This window comes from Sander lucioperca, chromosome 5 (genome assembly GCF_008315115.2).
Source record: "Sander lucioperca isolate FBNREF2018 chromosome 5, SLUC_FBN_1.2, whole genome shotgun sequence".
NCBI classification, from domain to species: Eukaryota; Metazoa; Chordata; class Actinopteri; order Perciformes; family Percidae; genus Sander; species Sander lucioperca.
In genome coordinates this window covers 38,689,274-38,713,848 of record NC_050177.1, presented here as the reverse complement: position 1 = coordinate 38,713,848, position 24,575 = coordinate 38,689,274, and the positions used below count along the sequence as shown (strand labels likewise).

The window sequence follows — 24,575 nt, the reverse complement described above, 5'->3', positions numbered from 1 at the left end:
AGACAAGCGGTCTGTGCACTGTCATGAGTACAACCAAAGAGATCTCAAGAGAGTTCATGTCCATTCTAATTTTCGGAATCAGTTGTTTTTACACGTGAAATTCCTTAACCAAGTCACCTGCGCGCTCTTTTTTACACAGTAATGTTTTCCACGTAACTTCATGATCTGATAACTACAGATAAACTAATATACATTAACTGGTGAACGCAAGAAAAAAACGCCATGGATGCGGGCAAAACCATACAATCTATTGTGTAAACTGGGTAAATTTATTACGCAGTACATACATTGTGGACCACTAGGTAGTTATAACGGTTCATTTAGATATAAATGGCTTAATCATTAAGCCATTTATGGCAAAATTAATGGCTTAACCCGACTCTAATCATCATCATCATCATAAGGAAATGTGTTGGAAACATCGTGGAACGTAAGACAACCTTCTCTTAATACATCCATGAAAAACAACCACATTTGACCCTGACCCAAAAAGAAGCGGTGTAGTCTACATAACGGGATTTAAGCGAAAGCGGAAGTCCCCGGCAGGAACCATCTTGTCCGTTAGTATAACTGATCCAACGCCTCAAACTCCTTGTCTGAGGAGACGCTAGGCCCCCTTAACGACAGAGCCACCTACCCGTTCCTTCTCTCTCTTTAGCACGGATCGGTAACCGTTAAAAAGCACAGCCCTTTCTTTTAGCTTTAGCTGACCTTCCTGTCTCCCAGGTTTTATTAATCCTGCTGTATATCCCTTACCATGGCGGCGAGTGCGAAACGAAAACAAGAGGAGAAACACCTGAAGATGCTGAGAGAAATGACGAGTTTGCCTCCCAACAGAAAGTGCTTTGACTGCGACCAGCGCGGCCCAACATATGCCAACATGACTGTGGGCTCCTTCGTATGTACCTCCTGCTCTGGCATTCTGTAAGTTTTAAATTGCCGAGTGACCTTAGCTTAGACATGGCGCCAACAATATAACGTTTTTGTACGCTTCGGCTAACGTTACATGCGGCAACCTAAGCCTGTTAACGTTACCGTTAGCCAACTAGCGCTAGCTAACGGTAGAGGTATCCAGCCAGTGTGAGTTTAGCTGTTTTGACATTGTCTTGCTGTGCTGTGTTGGGCGGGGTACATAGAGGTGTTAGTATTAAGCACAGCAAGCTAACGTAGCAACCGTGACTAGATGCTAGCTAACTTTAGCTTCCAATACTGGCCAGTGAACTTATCTGACACCTTGCAAAAGATAGCTAGGTCTACAGATTAGCCAGTAGCCAGCTGCTACTACCAGTTGCTGGGAACTTTTGGAGGTACCACCTTGTAACTGAGCTTATTGATATCCTTGTATGTAATAACCCCCACATACAACGCATTAACACATATTAAAATTGTCTGTTGGTCTAGGTATAATTTTGTGTCCATAATTTTTTATTATGTAGAGTTTTGTTATTATACTCCATAGAACCATGCCGAGAATTATCAATTTGATTTAAAATGTTCGTCGCTAAATTATGGTAACGTTAACGTTGGGCACCTGGGTGTGGAAAAGCCACGTCATTTTGAGATGCGACAGATACGTTAATGCAATAACGTTACCGTATTTAAGCCAGCATCAGTTGTATTTGGTCCGGTGTATTTTTATATTAGATTTAGAAGTATTAACGCTACAGTACTGAGTCTTAACAGATGTACAACAGACATAGCAGCAAGACATGTAACGTTACTCATTTTATCCCCTGGCTGACCCCAAAACCTTTGTACGAATTCACTCCTACAACGGTTAAAAACCCCCCACAGCATTGATAGTTTCAGTGTAGCTTCATGTTTTGACTTTAGATAGCGTTTGCCTGATTTAAAGCTTTGCTTTGCAGTTGTGTAATCAAGCATCTGTAGTTTGGGATTTGGGATTAGTGAAGCATTCCATCTCTTCTCATTCAGCTAAAGATAACCCACTTCAATAAAGCTGTGGTATAATATAGTAATGGTCATTTATAATGACAATAAATTACATACAGCATGGAGGATATGTTTGCTTTGTATTGTCTATTTTGCATGACATTGTGCTAATCTGAACATAATCACTCTCCTTTTGAGGATTATACTGTTTTCTCTTGTAAATACATTGACATTTGGTTCACTGGAAACTAAATGATGCCCTTGTACATCAAGTGTTGAAAATCATATAGCTCAGTTTCCCCCTGTCTTGCAAGAAGGATTTTTCTGCTTTTCTTTTCTTTTTTTTTTCACCCAGATCTAGTTTTACAAACAGCATCATAGTATATGGTTTTGTCTCAATCGAGAATTCTGGTCCTCTTTGCAACCAAGTCCTAGCTTTCCTCGCAAATTAACTTGTTTTTTGTAAAGGTATACATTGTGTTTACTTATCATACGCCTTTCGTAAGTAAAAACATTTGAGTAGAGTAAATTGGCAGTGGGCTAATGGCAGGTAACTTAATAAGCTGTTCATCCATCCATCCTGTTGTGCTCGTTCACACTGTCATCAGCTTGCACTGGTCCTTCTTAATGCTTTATGGAAATCGCCCTGCCATTCTCCATTTGTGTGTAATGGTTATTCTAATAATATTGCAAGCGGAAGCAACATATTTGCTGCTCAGTAATTCCCCACTGATGGCCTTTTTAGTTTTATTAGGCGACAGGGGAACAGATGACTTTATTGACACAATACTATGCTGTTTGTCCCTCAAACCTTGTCTAAAATACAGCCTTTGTTTGATTAGGTTTGTGACCTTAATCTGTGCAAACTGTAGCTTTCTCAACTGAACGTGAAGGTTATTTACTATAGCATTGAAAAGAATGACATTAATTCTGTTTGCTGATGGGCATGGTGTTCCCTCCATTTCACTTCACCGGTGGGTCTGCAGGGACTCCACTTTGAATTTCCTAGTTGCTCACCCTATGGTATTAAAGTCTATAATGTGAGTTAATTGAGTTCTTTAATAGCTTGAGATCACAATTCCTCCTCTTTCTCTCCTGCTGCTCTCTCACTCACTTTTTGTGAAGACAAAACATGTTTAGAATTGCAGTGGAGAAAGTGTTCTCAGCAGAAGATTGTGGGTTTGAAAGGATTGCTGTCTGTCTGATGTACAGTATGCAGGAAGCCTGGTGTGATTCTAGGCTAGGAAGTGGTAGGGCCCACCGTGCTGCTAGATCAGCATGTGCTGTTCTATGTTCCACAGGAAGTGGCAAAGAGGTCACTGTCTGTCTCTCTCTTTTTCCTTTTTTAATTCTTTGCCATTGTGAGAGAGCACCTATGCATTCATGCTAAGACTTGATATTTTGTTTTCGTTACTGTCTTGACTACCCACTATGACTGTTTTATAAATAAAAGTAGTGTTTGCTTGATTTTGTACTGTACAAGGAAAGCAAAACACCCCTCTTAATCTGTATTTAACCAAACGTAACCTATTATATTCTGTTTTTCTTGCACTATATTGAATGTGAAACTGTATGTTGTCTTGTACGCTTACGCTTTTCTTGGCCAGGTCGCCGTTGCAAATGAGAACCTGTTCTCAACGGCCTACCTGGTTAAATAAAAAAAAATAAATAAACACCGTCTTTTAAGTCTTCAACAGTACTTTTGACCAGTAGAGACAATGCAGAGGCAATCATAGAAGTGCTTTTTAACTTAAGGAAGTTGTCTGCCCCATACTTCTTTCATTTGCAGTTTGGGCAGTAAACGGTGTTTACATGTTTAGAGATGATAACAGGGGTATGACTACCTACCACATAACAACCTTCTCCCCCATAGTTGTGGTTGTTTAATGGGTGGAGTTGGAATCCACTGTGTAAACACATTCCTTATGAAGGTGGAGGGCTTCCCAGGAGGAACACCACTCACAATGTCTCTGTCTTGGAGAGTTGCCCATGGAAGGAAGTAACCTCGTTTGGCTTATGTATTCTGAGTAAGCAGGGCTCCAACAGTGACGTGACAGAGGTGGTGAGGTGTCATTGACACCAAATGTCCTGGATAATATTTATCAAAGGCAAGTTAACAAATATGACTTGAACTCTGACTTGAACTGAGCATGTTTGGTTTTCTCGGGCCCCTGACATTTGATTCCTTGATAAGGTGCAGTCTCTGAAGCACTGTTGGGTGACAAATTGATGATGGTTTAACTTGGCATAAATGCTGATTTGATAGAGAGCCGTGACTATATATATATATATATATATATATATATATATATATATATATATATATATATATATATATATATATATATATATATATATATATATATATATACACGATACTGTACACGTCAAAAAAAAAAATTATATATAATTTTTTTTTTTTTTATAAAGGGACTTGAAGCGGCAAAGTGTTGGATGATGCATACTCTCTTATCTTTTGAGACTTAACATTGCCAGTTTCTCTCACCCTGGAGCTGTTACAGTATGCAAATGAGCTTTGTTTTCCCAGCTGAGCTGGTCCGATGTACAGTAGCGACTAGGTCATAATTATTTTACCATGCAATATGTGATACTATTCTCTGATACACTATGCTACCCAGTAGACATGATCTGAAAAGGAGTGGCTTGATTAAAGCTTAGTGTTATAGACATTGTTGATGTGTACAGTATCGTGATGTAAGGAATAATTTGATAAATTCTACATTTTGCCTAAATAATAATCACTGCTGTCAGTTAATTCTCCCTACAGAAATAATCATACTGTCACTGAACACTGTCACAAATGCATGGCTACTTTGCCAAGCAGAAATAGGAGGGGGTGACTGTAGGACCGTAACGTGTTGCTGGGCTCAGTACCAGACTAGAATCCAGAACACTTGAATCACCTGACAGTTATATCGTACACCCCAGTCGCTGGATGTAAGACTATCTTGATCATAAGATTATTCCCCCTTTTGTAACACCTGCTTGTGGTTAAGTTTTCAAAGTTGGAAAAAAAACGAGGCAGGCAGTAATAACGTATTTTTACTCTTTTAAAACGTATTGTCGCAGTTAAATAAAATATACTGTAGTTAATTAACAAGAACAAAATAACCAGTATCAGAATTCCTTAATTAGACAACTGGGTAGAGATGCTGTCATCATATTTAGACCTTCGGGGCTATGAAGCATTCTCCCTGTATCTGACCTAGTTTCATCTTTATGAGACTAGAATCTGATCACTCACCCTCACCCACCTCAGGGTGCTGAAAAAACTCATTCAAGCTCAAATACACAAAGACTCACTTACACACTCCATCTTCAGTTTTTTTTGTTTACAGATCAGCTACATTTTGTTCTTTTATGGCTTCTTGCTTTTGATTAATTTGCTTCAGACTGATTTGTCTGCAAATGGGGAGATCTTTGCAATAATCCAACTTGGGCTGCAACTAGGGATGTCACGAGAACCGATAATACAGACACCTTCCCGGTTCTAAAATGACAAAACACGTGCCCACACGGACAATGCCTTTTTTATTTTTTTTTTATTTATTTATTTATTTATTTTTTGAAGCACCGTAGGCACCGTAGGCACCATTAGCGACGATGCCAGTGTTAGCAGCTGCGGTGCTCTTCTGGAACTGATGGGGGCAGTATACGCTTCAGAGTGTTCCAGTCGATACATTCAGAAGTAGGAGGTCACGAACAAGTGGCCGAAGTCACGCCCTTCTACTTCCGGTACATATCTTTCGAAAAAATACGAACGAGAGTCTACGGATTCTACCTGAGCTAAAAAACGGCATGTTCACTGCAAACTCACGGTCCTCTCTTTCCGATTTACACACCCTAGTGGTTGCACTATGACCATTAATTGCACTTTATTATTATGTTGTTCTATGCTCTATTGCACTCTATGTTTTGTATGTCTTGTTATGACATTTTGATATTTTTCAAATATTTTAATAAAGAAGTTCATGGTTAGTGTAAGTACATGGAATCTTAGAAAATCCTTCTTTTTTTTTTTTTTGTACCGTGGTATCGAAATCGGCATCGAGAATCGTGTTATTTTACTGGCATTGGCACCGACTACTGAATTTTTGGTATCGTGACACCCCTAGCTGCAACTATTTGTTTATGTTTATGCATATATTTAATTTATTAGATTAAACTTAAACCTCAAAACCCCTCTCTCTACTTTTATTATAAGGAGAAAGGTGTAACTACTAATTTATTTTTTAATCTGACAAGTAACTTAACGTGTGAATTGTCATTTGTCTTTTGACTGATTTGGCGATTATCCAGCTTTTTTTTTTTGGTTAAGATTATTTTTTGGGCTTTTCCGCCTCTAATTTGACAGGACAGTTAGGTGAGAGAGGGGGAAGACGTGCAGGAAATCGTCACAGGTCGGATTCGAACCCTGGACCTCGGCGTCAGTCAAGGCATAAACCTCTCAGTATATGTGCGCCTGCTCTACCCACTGAGCCAACCTGGCCACACATTTAAGTTGTTTTCTGTTAAGATTGTGGCATTCCTTCGGCCTTAACTGTCTTCTCTGAAAGTGTGATCAGTGTGACATAACTGGGCGCAAGTTGATAAAGTCTTAACCCGAGAAATAACCCTGGTAGGGACACATGGGCCGCTTTCTAACAGAAGCATGGGGACTCTTGTTTCATTGTATGCGCCTGTTATCTGTCTTGTGGTTTTGAATGTGAATTGACACAGCTATTGTTTTGTAACACTTAACGCAACAGTCAGCTGATCGGTGGATGAGTAAGAATGGGTGGAGATGAGAACGTGTTCTGTAAGGGGTAACAGCAGTGAATAATTTAGCAGTCTTGTCTAGTATTTCACTGCCTTTTAGGATCTGACTCCTTATGTCTATAACATTGTTTGTAATTGTGACACTATGGATCTCATTTCCCAGTGCAGTGGTTCCCAAAGTGGTTGCCTTGAGGATGGGCCAAAGGGTGCCGCCATATTTCACCGAAAAAAAAGGCAACCTTTTCATTAACTACGTTTTATGCTTTCAAAAATATCAAACGGAAGAAAAAAAGCTTTGTGGCACTGTTGATGTACATTTATGACTTTGTTCGGTTCATGTTTAAGGCTGGCTCTAACTATTTAGCAACAAAAAGTTAATATTTGAAGCCTCAGATACAATTCTATATTAGATTGTACAGCAATAGGTTGTCTTTTCTTTGTTCCAATGAATGTGTTGCTCAATAATTACACTCTAGTTGCAGTTCAGACATTTTGCTTGCATGCTAAATGCTGATTGGTCAGCAAAACGGGTGGCAACCTTTTATTACTTATTGCTGGGTTCAGGCAAATTTTTTTTTAAATATTTTCCAACATACAGAACACACAAATACAATTGAACAAGAACAAAATGATTTTTTGATGATTTGGCTTTGTTAATAAATGATGGCTCTTTTTCAACTATTACAGTTACAAGGTATTTTTAATTTGGTCCATTGTGGCATGAGCTGTGACCTTCTCAGGAAAATGAACAAGGCTTGTGTGGGCTAATGGGTGTTACTCCACAATGGAAGTTTCTATATTAAGTAACATCACTTGTTTTTTCACTGTACTGACAACCTCAGTTTGTCAATGGTAGTTAGAAAAGAGATTCACCCACTTCCTTTTGTTGTGTTCTACTCTCTTCCTTTTTCTGTCAGTATTATCTCTGTCATATCTTGGTAATGCTGTCTTCATCGGCCCAGTTACACACACACACACACACACACACACACACACACACCAGATTGTTGCTAATTAAATGGCCTCGTCCTGATAGGTGGGATCTGGAGTATGTCCAGATGAGGTTGTCATGTACAGTGTCTTCAAATTAAATTGACCCGTTTCCATTTCTCCACCTACAGACGAGGACTGAATCCCCCCCACAGAGTCAAGTCCATCTCCATGACAACCTTCACGCAACAGGAAATCGAGTTTCTACAAAAACATGGCAATGAGGTAGACTGTCTGTTCTGTCACGGTTGTTAAGGTTGAGGTCAACTTTCCCGCTGCTTTGTTGCTTTGTGAGAATCTGCACATCATCGTAATTCATCATGCAAGTATTTTGGCACTTCACAACCAAGACTGTAGAGGACAGAAACACAAGACAATATATCTAAAAAATTACAAAGAAAATGCATGGCACATTATTATTATTATTATTATTATTATTATTATTATTATTATTATTATTATTATTATTATAATAATGCCTTTTGGACAAATTTAGTATTTCTTTTTTTAAATATCACAGTATTATGAATATAGCTATTTTATTTCGATGTTGAGGCTCCATATACCTATTATCCTATTACAGTAGAAAGTCATAACTCCACTAATGCAACACAAATGTGCATGAAATTGTTTATATTTTATAGCTGTATTAATCAGTGTTTTATATTAACATTGAGTCTAATGACAATAATCATTTATGCAACACTGCAGCCCAGCAATTGTTTGCTAACATAGTTGAGTTTTTTCATGCTCTTTTTTTTTTTCATTAAAAGCTGCAGTGAATTTCAATGACTTACTCTTTTACCCAAACATTTAATGCAAAATGTTGATACATAGTTAGTTGTATTTATTTATTTGGCAGATTTGTTTCTAACAGTACCAGTGGGCCCTAACATTTTCTGGTCAGACAGACTTTAGGGCAAATGCAGTATTACTGGCCTTTTTTTTTTTTTTTTTTTTTTTTTTTGAAAAAAACATTTAACAGAAATATCATGAATTGATAAATATCATCATTGCATGATATGACATTTTTGTGACATTAGTACTAACAGAATGAATAGTTAAATAAAATGTCAAATTATATAAATGGTTAGACTGCACAAAGGAACCAGTGCATCATCATTCATGAGCCATTTCGGGTAAACAGAGTATGAAATAGAGCAATGCCACCTGGGAAGCACAGCCTATTAAAAGCTGTGTCAGAGCAGGCAGACATGCAGGAGATTCAAGGTTGGAGCTGATGCATACATCCTTCAAGGCTGCTATATAAATACTACTGCTGTCACGTTGCTTTTTGTCTTTCCACAAAGAGCACTTGACACAGAACTTTATATTTTCAGCACTTGCAGTTTCAAAATCCTACTGTTTAAAAGTAAAGTGACCTTGCATGTACTATGAGTTTGTGTGCATGTGCACCAAATCCAGCTAAAGAAACAGCAGCAGCGAAAGCTCATGTACAACTTAAGAGCCACACCGCCTCTTGCAGCACCATTGCTTTATCTACAATGCAGCACCCTATACTGAGTGCACACATGCATGAAGCCTATAAATCTCCCTTTATAGGATTAGGCAAATACTTTGGGAATGCTATCCAAAACCCTAGGCCAGAGAAAGGTGAGACTAACCCCTCAGTCACATGAGCTACAAAAGACAGCGAAAAAGCGGCAGGCTGCCATTCATTTTCAATGGGAGTGACCGTTTGCCAGCAACTAGCCTGCCGCTGCCACGAGCGGCGCAAATGCTGAGCGACGCGACAAATCAACTGCCAGTCTGAGTGAGGGCAGCGTGACGTATGTACGTTGGTTGCTCGAGTCGAAGAAAATCATTCAAGATGGCGGAAACGCTTCAGGACCTCGTATTTCTGTATATATCTGATATGTTTGGCATTTTATCTCGTATATTTTCGGACCAAATCGGGAAATAAATACTTTTACATCCAAAAACATCGTTCTTGTGACTTGACAATACCTCTGAAGTGACAAATCGATCAAACGTTAGTTCCGCAAAGCTGTGAGAAAATGGGAGGAAAAACTTAATTAGTGGTGTCCACGTTCCCGGTCCTGTACAAGCCAACATATATCTATGGGTCTATCCACGAAGTAAACAGAGGGGACGTGCTTGAAGGTAGCACCAGAGAATTTCTGTTTACTTTTGCCAAGCAACCAGGAGTAGGCTAGGCACGCCCAGGAACGCCCATCAAGCGAGTGTGTGTCACTGTCTTTTGTAGCTAATTTGACTGTAAGGTTAGACTGATTTTTCACCAAGCAACTATGTTTAACCTGTGTTTCAAAACATGGACCTGTTCATGTTTGACTGTATACCAAACATTGCCAAGATGTTCGTCTGTGCAGTGCACAACATAAATGGACAGTTATATGCAATAGACCTGGTCTAATTTGCACAGTTTCATTTTTAAAACGCCAATAAATGCTCTTTTGAACTTGACATGCCCTTAATGGGTTAAAGATGATTAACTATATCATCACTATATTTACCCGTGCCTTTTCACTTTGGCTTAACAATGTAATGGCTAATTATGAAGGTTGACAAGCTTGCACTCATTTGTAGCTGTGTGTGCTACAGAAATGTTCTACCATTTGTTCTGTTCCCCTGGTTGTTCCAGGTATGTAAACGGATCTGGCTTGGCCTTTATGATGACAGAACCTCCTCAATACCAGACTTCAGAGAACCACAGAAGGTCAAGGAGTTCCTTCAAGAGAAATATGAGAAGAAGAGATGGTAATTCAGTTTTACAAGCTGACTGCATGCAAGATATGAACAATCCTCTGGCAGTGTGCACTGCGCAGACATGTAGCTTTTCTTTGTTTTTCTTCTCTCTGGCTTGGAATGTTCCATAGGCAGCTCATAGCAGTTAGCCTCGAGCAAGCCACCAGATACCCTTCTTTAAATGCACACAATTTAGGTCATTGCAGTCAAGCAGCTTTATGTACAAGACTTAGTTGTTACATGAATTTTTATGTTTCATTTTGTCCAAATATGTATAGGGTTTAACATAGTTGTTACTGGTGCATTGTGATTGTTGGGTGGGATGACCAATTATTTCAGACAAAACTAATGGCAGACAAACAAGTGCCTGTCCTATTGATACTTGCAAATGAGGGATTAGTCATCAAAAGTAAATATTCATTTAGTAATACTGTTTGTTTATGCAGTTAGACTGTTTATATACAAAACTGAGAGACCTCATTAACACAAAAATAGTTCTTTTTCTGGATATTCAGATATTCACCTTAATAGTCAACCATTAGATTTGTACACCTATTAGTTAAGGCAGTAGTCTGAGGGGGCTTTTACACCTGCCTCATTTAGTTTGGTTGAATCGCTCTAGAGTTCGTTTTCCCCCTTGGTGCGGTTCGTTTGGGCAAGTGTGAATGCAGCAATCGCACTCGGATGCGCACTAAAAGCGGACCAAACAAGCGTACCGAGACCTCCTTGATGAGGTGGTCTCGGTACGCTTTCAATCAGACTCTGGAGCGGTTTGTTTGTGGTGAGAACTTGATCCGATCTTGAACCGCACCAACTGTGTACTCCACAAGTCTGAGCTAAATGGCTACTGTAGTCAGGTGTGCTTTGCAATCTGTGATGCGCAACAACATGCAAACTGTAGCAGCTTGCAATGTTTCTCTCACAGAAAGAGACTGCGGTCACTCGCATTTCCGTGGTCAAACCAGCCGCCGCTAAAGTTGGAGACAGATACTTGCAGAGCAAAGTCTCGGTGACCAGAGCAGACGTTTAACATCGCTCCCGAAACAACATCTGAATATTAAAATGAAAATGAGCTGGTTTGACCATGGAGGTGCAAGAAATATGCACGCAGAACACAGGACCTTCTTCCTGTATGTACTTTCTTGCTCCTGCCCCAGACGCATCTGACCAATAAGCAAAGTAAACGTTCTTGCATGGTTTGTAATGACGCATTTCGGTACGCTTGGATTTTTCTATGTGTGAAACCAAACCAAGGGGAAATCGCTCCAAGTTTACAAACTCATCAACTGATTTGGACCAGAGCAAACGAACCGTACACCCTGAGTGTTTAGTCTCTGAAGTCTGACCAAAATGGGAGTGATGAGCGGTGCATGTCTCAACCTGCCACCATTTGCAGCAGACAGGCGTTTTCCCTCACGTAGGCCATTCTCCTGTAACACATGGCCTGTCTGCTAGCTGTGACTCACATGTGCACCCAATTAAACATTTCCTGTTATCACATTTTGATTTTCATTTTTGAGTTTCATAACGCTCATTTTGCCAAAAGGCTGTAATACCATTATTTTGAAATCCCTATATATGTCAGTTTATCTAAAATATAATTATATATGGCCAATTAGCCAGCAACATGTAATGTAATGCATGTAATGTGCACTGTTTCTTAGGTACGTTCCTCCTGAGCAGGCCAAGGTAGTGGCATCTGTCCATGCTTCCATCTCTGGCTCCTCAAACAGCAGCACCAGCAGCACCCCAGAGGTTAGACCACTCAAATCCCTGCTGGGAGAGTCGGCCCCCTCCCTACACCTCAACAAGAACACCCCACCTAACCAGGTGAGATTTATATAGTGCGCATACACGTATGATGAATTTGTAATTGTTGCCAGACATTTTGGCTGGTAAGGTTTAACAAAGTACTTGCTAAAAAATACTTTGACCATTCCAATTTTTAATCATTTGTTTTTTTATTAATGACCAAATATTCCCACTGGGATATATTTTATCTTTCCTTACTAATGCTTTTTATATGAATGATGTAGACATAGTGACAGATACGCTACCTGTCAAAAGGCCTATTCCTTGTCTTCCTCAGGTCTTTGTGTGAAGGTTGTTCGAAAACTCATAAACATGCACACATTTATGCATACTAACAACACACACCTGCAGTTTTTTCAGATCTATCTCTTGTCTTCACCAGTCTCCAGTGGTGAGCCGTGGACAAACCCATCAGCAGCAGTTCCATGAGAAGAGGTTCGACCTCCTCAGTGACTTGGGTGGAGACATCTTTGCTGCCCCGGCCAACGTGAATGCAGTCGCCAGCTCCAGTTTTGCTAACTTCGCACATTTCAACAGCCACACAAGTAAGGAAAAGAAAACTAACTGATTGATTAACTGACTAACATAAAGCAATAAGATGACCAGCTCTGGTCTCATATCTAGTTTATTGGTGAAAATCGCCTCAATTGTTTGGAGGAAATGTTTTATAAATTTCCGGTGAAACAAATTCAAATGTGTTATGTGTGCATGTAGGCATGTCTGCCTCTTTTTGTGGAGAACAGTGTGACAAATTATGTTAATACTGGACATCAGGTCATGTTAATTAAAATGCTTAAGGTGTTAAAATAGACAATGAAATGCTGGATGATGTTGCATTCTAATCATCACACCTTATAAACTGTGGCAGATGTTTGAGATCATGCAGAATCTGTTAAATGTCAGCAACCAAGCCCTCCATGATTGATAAGCATGCCATACATTATGGAATAGTACCAGAGGTGCTATGGACAGACACATCTCCATGGTTACTTAATGCCTGTAACAAAGAGTTATTAGTGTTTGCTTCCCGTAGAGGACAATGTCTCCTCATTTCCCCCTCAAAGAGCCATCAAGACTCACCCTTAAGGCAGGGACTACAGTGGCATCCACATAGCAAGCACACATGTACTCTGAAATTTGTGATGTGTGTAGTGCTACACACACATACACTCTTATATGTTGTGTGCTCAACAAGGTCCAGACAGTATCTAATGGGAGAGGGTGAGCATCAGACCATCTTGCCTGCCTTTTAAAGCCACTGTGCATTTTATTGTCATGTGACCCCAGTCTATGATCTCTCATATTTAGCACTTAATCCATTGTATTTATTTTGCAGTCTGTCATCCATGCTTTTTGCCATATGTATAAATCCATTCTATTATTATCTCATTCATTGTTTTCCTCTCATTGTGTTTTTTTATGTATATCTGTCTGTCTGAACATCATCCTGACACCACCTCAGCAGCACAGAATGCCAACGCAAATGCAGACTTTGCTAATTTTGATGCATTCGGGAGCACTTCTGGGTCAACAGGTGGTTTCCCCTCCGCAACCCTAGCCCCATTCCACCCCTCAAATACAGGTAGAGCAAGTTCCCTTCACTGAACAAATGGCACACATCCGAAATCACTCTCATATAAAGACACTAGCTAATGTATTGAGACTGTACATCTGGGCTAAACACAAACTAACTATTCACATGCAGCAGATTGTCAGCCATGTTCTCTGTGAAATCACCAACTTTGTTGCCATTTTGTATTTTAACTGTTGTAATGCATATCCTCTGCTTCCAAAACCTTCCCATTTGTCCATTCATCCAGTGTTAAATTTGAAAGACCTCTGTGCACCAGATTGATGCTTTACCTTCCAAATTAAGTATTCTAACCAAGAAATTAAGCAACGGTTTGGTTTGTAAATTCCCTCAAGGCAAATAAAAAATACTAATACATATTTCTCTTTTCTAAATTAACAAATTGTCCTTGGCTGCAGTTGAACATATGACGTTATGTCTATGGCGCAGTGGATATGGTGATGGCGCAGTGGATATGCCTTTGGTGTGGGAGATCAACCAACCAACTGATACATCAACCAATGTGTCCCTGAGCGAGACACTTAACTCATAGTTGCTCCAGAGGTGTGCGGCCTCTGACGTATATAGTATAGCAATTGTAAATCGCTTTGGATAAAAGCGTCAGCTAAATTACATGTAATGTAATGTACTTGGTACGTGCCTTAGGCCTACATCTCAGAGGTCACAAAGCAATGTGCACGCCAGTGCAGACACATTAAAAGCATTTACTCTATACGCTTCATTTTACATTCATAACTGCTAGGTTCATACAGGTTACCCACTTGTGTGGAAAATTAAAAAAATAAATAAATAAATTTAAAAAGCAAGTGATGGTTGTACACCAGAGTAGTGAACACATACTACACTTTAAAATGGTTGATGCTAGAATGGATTGTCCAAAGGGAGGGGCGAAGACATGACTTGCCTGATTGATTAGGTTTAGGCATGAGGAGCGAGATTAGTTAAGGTTAGGGTAAGAATATCAGGGTAAGCCAATCAGAGGCAGAGTAGGGTGGGTCATGCCTTTGCCCGTCCCTCTGGACCATTTATTCTAGCATCAACCCTTTAAAATTGAGTGTTGGCAGGTGGGATTAATATATCTTGAATATGCAAATTATTTCCTTTTTATGAGATAAAAAAATATCATAAAATAGGTAAAGACCAATGTGCACTCATTAGGCAGATGGTTATAGTGATATAGCACCACACCAAATGTATTACTGCTGTATGCAGTAATACTGCACATTTTGTATAAAATTAGTATTGCTTAGCATTAACTGACTGACTTTTTACCTGAGCACTTTGCCTTCTCTCTCACATACGACTTTCATACACAAACACACACTTAAGCCTTAAAATGTTATGTACTACAGGGCCCTCTGCTGGAGGTGTACATTTATAACTATCTTTGTGTGTACCTACACAGTGATCTCTTTAGTATGCCTACTGCTTGATGGATAAAGCTCTCCTCACTCTTGTGGCTTTGGAAGATAGTCCCTTTCTTACAGACACCGACTATGCTATCTGACCTAAGCTGTCCATTCTGTCTCATGTGTTTTCCCCCCTTTGCTTCAGCAGCACTTCATTTACTTCATGCTTTTTCATTTTTACCTCTGGTTTAGTTGACGTCTTTTCTTTTGTTTCTCCACCCTGTCTTACATTGCTCATTGCTCCATTTCTCCCTCCCTCTTTGATTTTTGGCTGCCAGCATTCACTGTGCTCTCATCCAGCCGCAGTATGGGTGAGTTTGCCACTGCTCTGCCCCTCCAGGTTGCACACAGTAAGTCTCTCTCTCTCTCTCTCTGGGCTTGCCCAACAGCTTTCATCCTTTCTGTCACTCTGATCCTCCTCTCTCTGAATGTAATATGTGTCTCCGCATGTAGCTCTTTTTGTGTCCAACTCTAAATCACTGTCAACAACCACACTGGTTAAAAAATGGGGATGATAAGCTTTGATTGTTGCTGTCAATCATTATTTTGAACCACTGTGGAGAATATACCAAATATAAGGCCATGACAACGTAACTGCAAAATTAAAAAAAAAAAGGAATAGAAAGGGAATCAAAGAGAACAGACTAACAGATTAGGAAACACAAGAACACTGCCTTTGAGGTTGATTCCCAATGATTCCTATAAGAGTAGAGTTAATCCAGAAAAGAGCATTGGTGTTAGGGTTTACTTTAAGAGCATCATAAGGAGCATGTTTAGGTGTAAGGCTAATACAGTAAATGTCAGGTGTACCAGGTGTGCCTGATATTCTCAAGGCTCATGTAATCATCTTCAGTTTCTTAGAGGCTTTTAGACCACTGTTCAGAGGTTTATATCTGCTAATGGCAAATGCTTCTTCAAATGTTTTTTTAAGCGGTAGCATGCCCCTGTACTGTAATTTTTGGGCATTCTTCTTCTTGAAAAGGTATTTACCATTAGCAGATGTAAACTTCCCCCAACAGTGTTTGTCAGTTGCATGTAAGGTTGTACCTGTCCCTGTTCTACAGGCAGCAGCAAACACTATTCCTTGGAATGCAATTAAACCACTGGTTGAGATTTAACTGGTGTGGTGGTTTCAGTGAAAATTGCCTTCTCTCCCCTTCAGGATCACAAAGACTATGCTGTGTCCAAGTTAGCGCTGTTTTACCTGTTACCTCAGTATCAAAATATTTTACGTGTTAAGCATTAAATATTGTGATGTATCAATCGATTTATTGCATTCCAAACAAATCAGTTCTGAAAAAGACGATGTAGTGTTCATCCATGTAGTTGCTGGTGCAGGACAAAAAAGTAAATGTAGAAAGAAGGTAAAGTCCGCACAACTGCTCAATGCTTCCTCACCTGAGGAAGGCCAGATTGTGGGCCAAGCGCTGTGGCTTATTTTGCACTATTAAAGTATTTGTCGGGGCATTGCGCTGTTGTGCGTTACCTTCTTTACACAAATCAGTTCTCCCTGAAAAACATAGTTCTTAGTATGCTAGAGAAACTAATGAAATTGATCACAATCTGCTCTGATTTTCATCTGCAAGCCTTCTTAGAGACATTTAACAGAGGGGATGGGGGGGTGCACAAGAATTTACTGTGGTAAAATTCTAAGCAGTTCTTGAATATGCTTTGTTTCTGGCAGAAACAATGTGTAAACTTCAGTTTCTTTCCTCTTAAAAAGCAATGACTAATGGGTAATTGTTTGTTTCCCTAGTAACAATCTTAGATCTGGTTGATCGATCTGCCTATAGGGTGGTTGGCAGACTAAGGATCTTTTCCATTGAACTATAAGTTGTTTTATCTTTTACTGTTAATACATTCTAGGTTGGTTTTCTCTACAACTCCCTGAATCACAGTACAGTGCTGTACTCAGATGTAGCAGAGGCACTTAAGAAAGGTGCTGTTCTGCACATCTTGTGCCTTGAACACAAATAAATGCTAATTGTATGCGTTCCTTAGGTTCATAGGCTAATGGGGAGCCAGCATAGTGCAGTGTTGCTATCTATCTTATAGATAATGAAGGAAACCCAGCCCCAGCCTGACTCCACCCCTACTTTACCCTCCATGCGGCTTCTTCTCTTCCTCGCCACCCTGTTATGCTGTTACTCAAAACCAACAATCACGGCCCCCATTATGACTTTTTAATCTCTCTCTTTCATGCAGGTAGCGCCTCAGGGGGACTAGCAAATGCCAATTTTGCACATTTTGACAACTTCCCCAAATCGTGTAGTGCTGACTTTGGATCCTTCAGTTCTTCCTCCCAGAGTAACTCCACAGGAGCTGGCAGAGATGCTGTACAGAGTACTAGCCTCCCTGCCGATAGATACGCAGCCCTGGCTGACCTGGAAAACGTGCTTAGCTCTGCCAAAACAGAGCAAGGTAAACTTCTCCTGCCTAGCCTAGTTTCATAGATCTCAATTGTAGGGACAGAGGTTGACCAAAAAACTGAAGTTAGCACAACAAAAAACCATTAAATCATGCACATAGATTTAAGTCCCTATGAGTCTTCTTCCCAGTGCAGCGACAGACATAGTCTCTCTCAAAACATGGCTGATTTACATTTTCTAGCAAACATCTAATTCTGCATCACTTAATGTGTGGCTTAGCTGTGGCTTGGCTTTATTTTGAAATGGCCTTATCTTGTTTTGTTTTAATCGGACCCCTGGCTGCTAAACCAGCCTGTATAAAAACGACAGGGCACTGCACGTGGTGGAAATTCCTCCTTGCTTTAAAGAATGCTATATGTATTGGTTTCATTGGAGCCTTTTAATATTACATGGTCAGAATTCTGGCACTCTCGGGCATCTTCGAATTGTGCTGGGCTGGTACCAGTTTGTTTTGTTCATATTACAAAACTGTATTTCTGTGCTAGAAAATGCAAATTTTCTAATGATTGAACATTTATTCCCCATATTTTTTTAATAGGTTGAATGTGGCAGCTATCTTCGGACCTTTTTGTTTCTGTGTTTGAAATTAAAATTTTTCTCCCTAGATGAGTTGAGTTGAAGTGGATTGAACCCGGCTCCGCTGTTATGTGCTTTTATTCCAGGAGGTGGTATTTCTGTTGGGGCGAGCTCAGCCGCAGCGGCAGGTGGCTTGCCTCAGAAGCAGCCAGCAATGCCAGCAGGGGGGGACCGCTATGCTGCTCTAGCTGAGCTTGATACTGTCTTCGGCCCCTCAGTCCCTGCCACCAGTGTTTACAACACCACCAGCACCTCACAAAGGTGAGACACTACACTAAACACAAACACATACCACTGTAAGCCCCGTATATAGTAGACCCCCTATAGTCTGGACCAAACGTCTAAATCTACAACTAACTACAGGTTATTCCTTTATAATGTATTAATGTATGTTGATGCATCTAATTCAAGAAAAAATTATTATTCCCACATAAATGCTAGTTTGAAGTCAAAATCTTCCAGTTAATTAGCATAGTAAAAATGTTTGAGGCCAAAAAGGATTCACCTGATTGTTGAAACCTAGGGGTGTGATAGTTGATGGGTCTCAAACAATGTCAGAATACATTAACAACTATCTGGCAATTTTTACTAACAAAGCTACTCGGCCTACAAACATACAGCGACCACACTCCATCACACAGGATCGTTCAGTTCAGTTTTCATTATCAATTTATCTGCCGATACTTTTTTTCAATTAATTGATAATTGTTTGTTCTATGAAACATCAAAAAATGGCCATCACAACGGAGCCAAACGAGACGTCTTCAAATGTCTTGTTTTGTTTGACCAAAAGTCCAAATACTCCAAAATATTAATTAATTAAATATATAAGTTTACAATGATAAATGACAAAGAAAAGCAGAAAAGACTAATTTGAGAAGCAGGAATAAGAGAACAATGGAATTGTTTCACTGTATCTGCTTGAAAAATGACAATCATCAAAATAGTTGCCAATTATTTTTCTGTTGATCGATTAATCAACTTATCGTTTCAGCTCTACTCTACTCAACTCTACTCTGGTCTGGTCTGGCTGTCTTGATAAGCGTATGTGTTGACTTTGTTTCCCTGCAGTGGTATGTTTGGCCCAGAGACTGGGGTGTCAACTTCACAGGCACAGCAAGCCCTGCCTGGTATGGCTCAAAGTTTTGGAGGTGAGTGAACCTACAGGCTGTTTTCTGATGGTTTGTGCTAATTGTTCTCCCAAATTGAAATCAGTAATGATTTAGAAAGTCTAAATTAATGATGGAAACAAGTGGCAATCCCTGGGTGAGGTACAGTTTAGTATTGGTAATCATAGCTAGATTCAGTGGTTTGGATTTTGCAGTTGACAGTTTTTGTACTCTTGTGGGAGGACTTGTTAAGATGTCAAGAGCAGGTTGTAGATGTGCTCAGAGAATGATGGTTGATCATTAATATATAGTTACATTTTGTGAAAAATCATGGCATATCAGACATGGATAAGCATTATTTAGTTGTTTGACAAAATGTGGACTTTATGTGCTATAACATTTGGTTACTGGAAATGTCATCATCTTACTGCTTAGGACTCTACTACTACACCAATCTTAATTTGTCAGCAGGAATTCAGCCATGATCAGTTTTGTTGAAAAACACTAATGCCACATTTCCACTGCATGGTATGGCACGGCTTGACTTGACTCGCTTGGAGCCATTCTTTTGTAGTTTTCTATTGGCAAAAGTTGTGGATAGTACCTTTTTGGCGTCAACCCCGTCGAGGTTACAAGCGAGCTGAGACGATACTAAAAGGAGTGCTCATATTACGCTCATTTTCAGGTTCATAATTGTATTTAGAGGTTGTACCAGAATAGGTTTACATGGTTTAATTTTCAAAAAACACCATATATTTGTTGTACCGCACATTACTGCAGCTCCTCTTTTCACCCTGTGTGTTGAGCTCTCTGTTTTAGCTACAGAGTGAGGCATCTCACTTCTGTTCCATCTTTGTTGGGAGTCGCACATGCTCAGTAGCTAGGTAAGGACAACTAGCCATTAAGAAGCAGAGTATGAAGGCGTGCTACGCTAGCAGCTAGGCGAGCATTATAACGTGTGTTACAAAGTGACGCACGTTCATCACGGAAGTAAAGGCTGGACTACAATAGAGCTGTTTGGAGCAGTTTGTGAACAGTGTTTTCTGTTGGAGATGGTAAGTCCCCTTTGGGGTGGACTTTGGGCTTTTTCACTTTGTAAACCTATAACATGCACAAAAAAGATATATAACACAAAGGAAAGGGGAAAAGCCAAAAAGCATAATATGAGCACTTTAAAATACTGCAGACCACTGATTGGTCAGAGAGAATCGTCAGAAGCGTAACACGGGACATCTTGCACAAACCCACCAATTTTAAATGGCCAAGCTACCATCAATAGCGCCTGCAATTTTTTGTATTCAGCCAACCCAATTGTTGTTTTTTTTTAATGGCAGCCCACAAAACCAAGCAGTGGACAATTGACGATGAAAGAATCCAGCGAGAAAACAAACTGTGTCGCGCTGAAGATGACACTGCAGTTTCACACGGTGTCACTATGACGATCAGCTAAGAATCCCACCTACAATAAGAGGGTACTATCTGCAGTGGAAAACAAAATCAAGAAAAGTCAATGGTACCAAAAACGAGTCAAGTACAGCCATAAAATGCAGTGGAAATTCGACATACGCTTGAAATGGTCACCAACGGGAGATCACTTGTGTTCCAGAGATTTGAAGTGGGAGCAGTGGAGATTATGGACAGTGGACATCAACATGTTGAAATTGGGCAGCATGTTAAGGTTGTGCACTTTATTGTTCTGTTTCACACTCTGTACTTGTTTTAGTGACTTGATACCTCTCTCCAACAGCTCAGTCAACTAATCCGTTTGTAGCTGCCCCAGCAGCAGTTCCCACCAACCCGTTCCAGAGCAATGGCAGAACAGCAAATATGGCGACGGCGGCAGCAGCAGCAGGTATGTTTGTGTGGATGGTGTACTATATGTGCTACACATTCACAATCAACGTATTCAGTTAGTGCAATAGTGCAGATTAAAAGAATCTTTACGTAAAAAATGCAGATGTGTTACATTATCGTAGAGTAAGTGTGTTATTTGTTAGATTTCCTTGCACACCCAAAGTGGCAACTTTTTGCCTGGGCTGCCTCAGCAATGAATATGACTCAGATCACTGCCAAACACAGAGGCAACCAATCAGAGAAATAAAAGACAAAGTTATAACAAAGTGCTGAATACCATTTTAGTTTTCTGTGGAAATGGGCAGCAGGATGGTCTTTGGTGTTTTTTGCCCCCAACGTCTCCTCCCAGGCAGCGCGGCAATGGTTATGTTTAGGGTTAAGGTTAGGGTTGGCTGCCTGGAAGGTGCCGTCGGAGGCAAAAAACACCATCGAGCCAGCAGGACAAGCGTTGCGATTTACTAGTGTACACAAGAAAGGAAAGGGAGAGCAAGGTGCAGAAATTGAGATTCAGTTTTCTTTGTGATTGCTCTTGCCATGCTGGACAGGCTTGATGAGGGTTCTTCATGGTCAGGGTTATCCTCCCACCTTTGGTAGGTTCCCTTATGCTCTCTGCTTCCCTTTTGCTGTTTTGAGCCTTGCTCTTGCACTGCCTTTTTGTTCCTTTAGCAAATCTATCAGGAAAATGTTGTAGAGGTAAAAAAAAAAATAATCACAACATTCAGAAGAAGGGGTGATGAAATGTATAATAACTAGGGGAGAATAGGAAACATCGAGCCTGAGTGTAAAATGAATGCTGCTTCTTGAAAAAGCTTGTAAATCATGGAATTATTATTCTGACACCACGTACATTCAGCACTCATGATCGCAGTGTTAACGAAATTGAAAAATAATTTTGGTATACACCCTGGGATTTGGATCCATAATGGGTTCTTCCTTGGCCCATGCTACACCGTTCCACCAAGTTTCATGGAAATTGGGCCAGTAGTTTTTCCGTAATCCTGCTGACAGACAAACAGACAAAAACATAACCTACTTGGCAGATGTAACCATTGAGTTTTTAAGACTCAAGCCTTAACATAGTTGGATCTTTTTACATATTCAAATACTTGTAACTCAAGTGGTTGACTTTGTTTACGAGGCATTGGATGTAGCATTTCTACCAGATATCTCATTGCTCAGTTGCCAGCTGGCTGTCTTACTGTGGGGATGTTGTCCTCCTGTGTGGTCACCAGAGGTCAGGCACTGGTGCTACACTTACTGCAAGTGTTAAAGCCTCATGTCTGATTCTTGTTCAAACCTTTTTCCTTAACCTCTGGAGACAACCTTAATCTAAATTTGCATGCATTTCAACTGCACAAACACATACACTGTGAGATTCTGAAGATCTCATTAAATGGCATTGGGAGCCACACTATAAATTACAGACTTTTTCTGTGCAGTTATTCACCTTCTAAATGTACGGTAATCAAATCTACTGCATAGTGTAATAGACATATTTTGTGGCAATGTCTTTTTTTTTTTTTTTTCCTTTCCTGTTGACTGTAATCCCTAATTGTTTATTCTCACTCATTTAAGTTTACTTCTACATAATTGTTTTCTAACAAACTGCTGATATTAATAACATATTAGTATTTGCATTTGTTTTATGCTTTTTGTGCCAGCTCTTGTGTGACGTCACATTTTATAAGCAAGTGTGTCCTGTAAAATCTTGTCATAATCTTTAAAATAAAATGAAGCAATGGATGCAAACCATTTTTTAGGCGTGTTATTTTGTTGTATGCATGTATATCTTTTCTATAGGCTTCTTTAACCAGTGGCTGTCCTGTTGTGTTGCAGCATCTTTTGGCACAGGCTCCATGAGTATGCCGGCTGGATTTGGGAATGTTGCAGCCTTCAACCTCCCCACCAGCTTTAGTGGAACCTTCCAGCAACCATTTCCTGGCCAGGCTCCCTTCCCTCAGCCTCCTGTATATCCACAGCAACCCAACGGTGTGTATCTGTGTGTAGATTGTGTACTGTATATGTAGACATATGCGCATTACTAATTATGCTGAAATTTAAGCTTGCATGTGCAGCTGACTGAGTAGTTGTCACATTAGTGCACTTAAATCTCTTAAAAATGTCATTTTGGAGTCATGCTATTCAATAAGGTTTGCTCACTTGAACATGAGTGAAGAGTCTGTCTAAATGACAAACATGTCTTTTAGGTGGAGGATTTCCAGTCTATGGCCAGGCCAAGCCTGTTGCAACTCCTTTCGGGCAGGCAATGGCTGGACCTATGGTCCCTAGCAACCCTTTCCTGGTTAGTAAGATGGCTTGATTTCTTGTAGAATAAATTAGTTTTATACAGAAGAATGAAGGGGCTTTTTTCACATGAGCCAAGACTATTGTTTATAGTTACCTTATTCCTTATTTTTAGTTCTGTTGAATTGACCATTGATTACAAAAAAAGACTAGTAATTGGTTTAAAGCTGGACATATTTGAGCTTAATGGATAGTGGATTTATGTTGACCCTCCTCTCAATGCTAAGTAGTAAGTACTTGATTACTGATTGTGTATCCCTTTTTTTTTTCCTTCCAGGGTGCGGGTCCATCCACACATTATCCAGCAGGAGGCTCTTCAACGAATCCCTTCTTATAGCGATCCGTCCAATCAGCTCCACTACAGGGTCAACAACTTCCACGCTTGCACTGTTTTGTTTCACAAGTAGCTTTAAACACACTGTTTGTAAGGATTTGTATTTTCTAATGCAGTTTGTCACAAATGGAACAATGTGACAGACAGTCATGCTGACACTGTCTATGGCTACAAAACAAAGTGATGGTGTGTGCAGAGGGAGAGGTTGATCCCCTCTTCTCTATTTAACCTGTGAACTGGCCTGGCCTCTACTGTACCACAATGTATAATCAAACTGGCTGTAAACTAAGTTATTGCATACCGTATATCCCATTCATTATGCTGCAATTCTGTACATAATTTTCTTTTAGGAAATTAGTGCTTTGTGCATATCAGTATTTGTATCTAAAGCAAGATTAAGACAGAACTGTTGCTTGGAAAGTTATGGGTACTGCCACTTACTGTATTTGTAAAGAACCAAACTGTTTATTTGGGCAGGATCCTTTTTAGGTTAACTGTTCTACCTAAAGAAAACTAAATACCTAGTCTGTTGGCGAGAGACAGAGGAGTGACTGCTGCATCAGGGATGGGAAGGGGACTCGTTTCTCTGCCATCCCCCGTCCTGCTGACTGAAGCCCAGGTCACAAAGCTTCTGAACTAGTCAGTCCATGAGTGGGTAACAGGAATGGCTGTTGAGCTGAAAACCACATACATTTGGTATTGGAGAATTTTAAGTTAATGTGTAAATATATACAGTATATATTAAAATGAATTTTAAGTAAGAAGAAA

General features: G+C 39.9%; 1 protein-coding gene across 11 annotated transcripts; it reads left to right on the top strand.

The window, feature by feature from the left end:
* The first annotated feature begins 543 nt into the window (after positions 1–543).
* On the top strand, positions 544–24,575 carry agfg1a (ArfGAP with FG repeats 1a). 11 transcript variants are annotated; one of them, XM_031293216.2, is made up of 14 exons: positions 544–924; positions 7,794–7,887; positions 10,286–10,401; positions 12,054–12,219; positions 12,584–12,746; positions 13,667–13,783; positions 15,480–15,551; positions 17,407–17,622; positions 18,293–18,467; positions 19,278–19,357; positions 21,063–21,167; positions 23,006–23,158; positions 23,377–23,471; positions 23,751–24,575. In XM_031293216.2, exons 1-14 carry the CDS (start codon positions 758–760, stop codon positions 23,808–23,810), a joined length of 1,779 nt encoding a protein of 592 aa, XP_031149076.1. In that variant the 5' UTR covers positions 544–757; the 3' UTR covers positions 23,811–24,575. The 11 variants fall into 11 exon arrangements, with proteins under 11 accessions (XP_031149076.1, XP_031149070.1, XP_035857241.1 ...); XM_031293210.2 differs by having other exon boundaries at positions 23,003–23,158; XM_036001348.1 differs by having other exon boundaries at positions 13,652–13,783.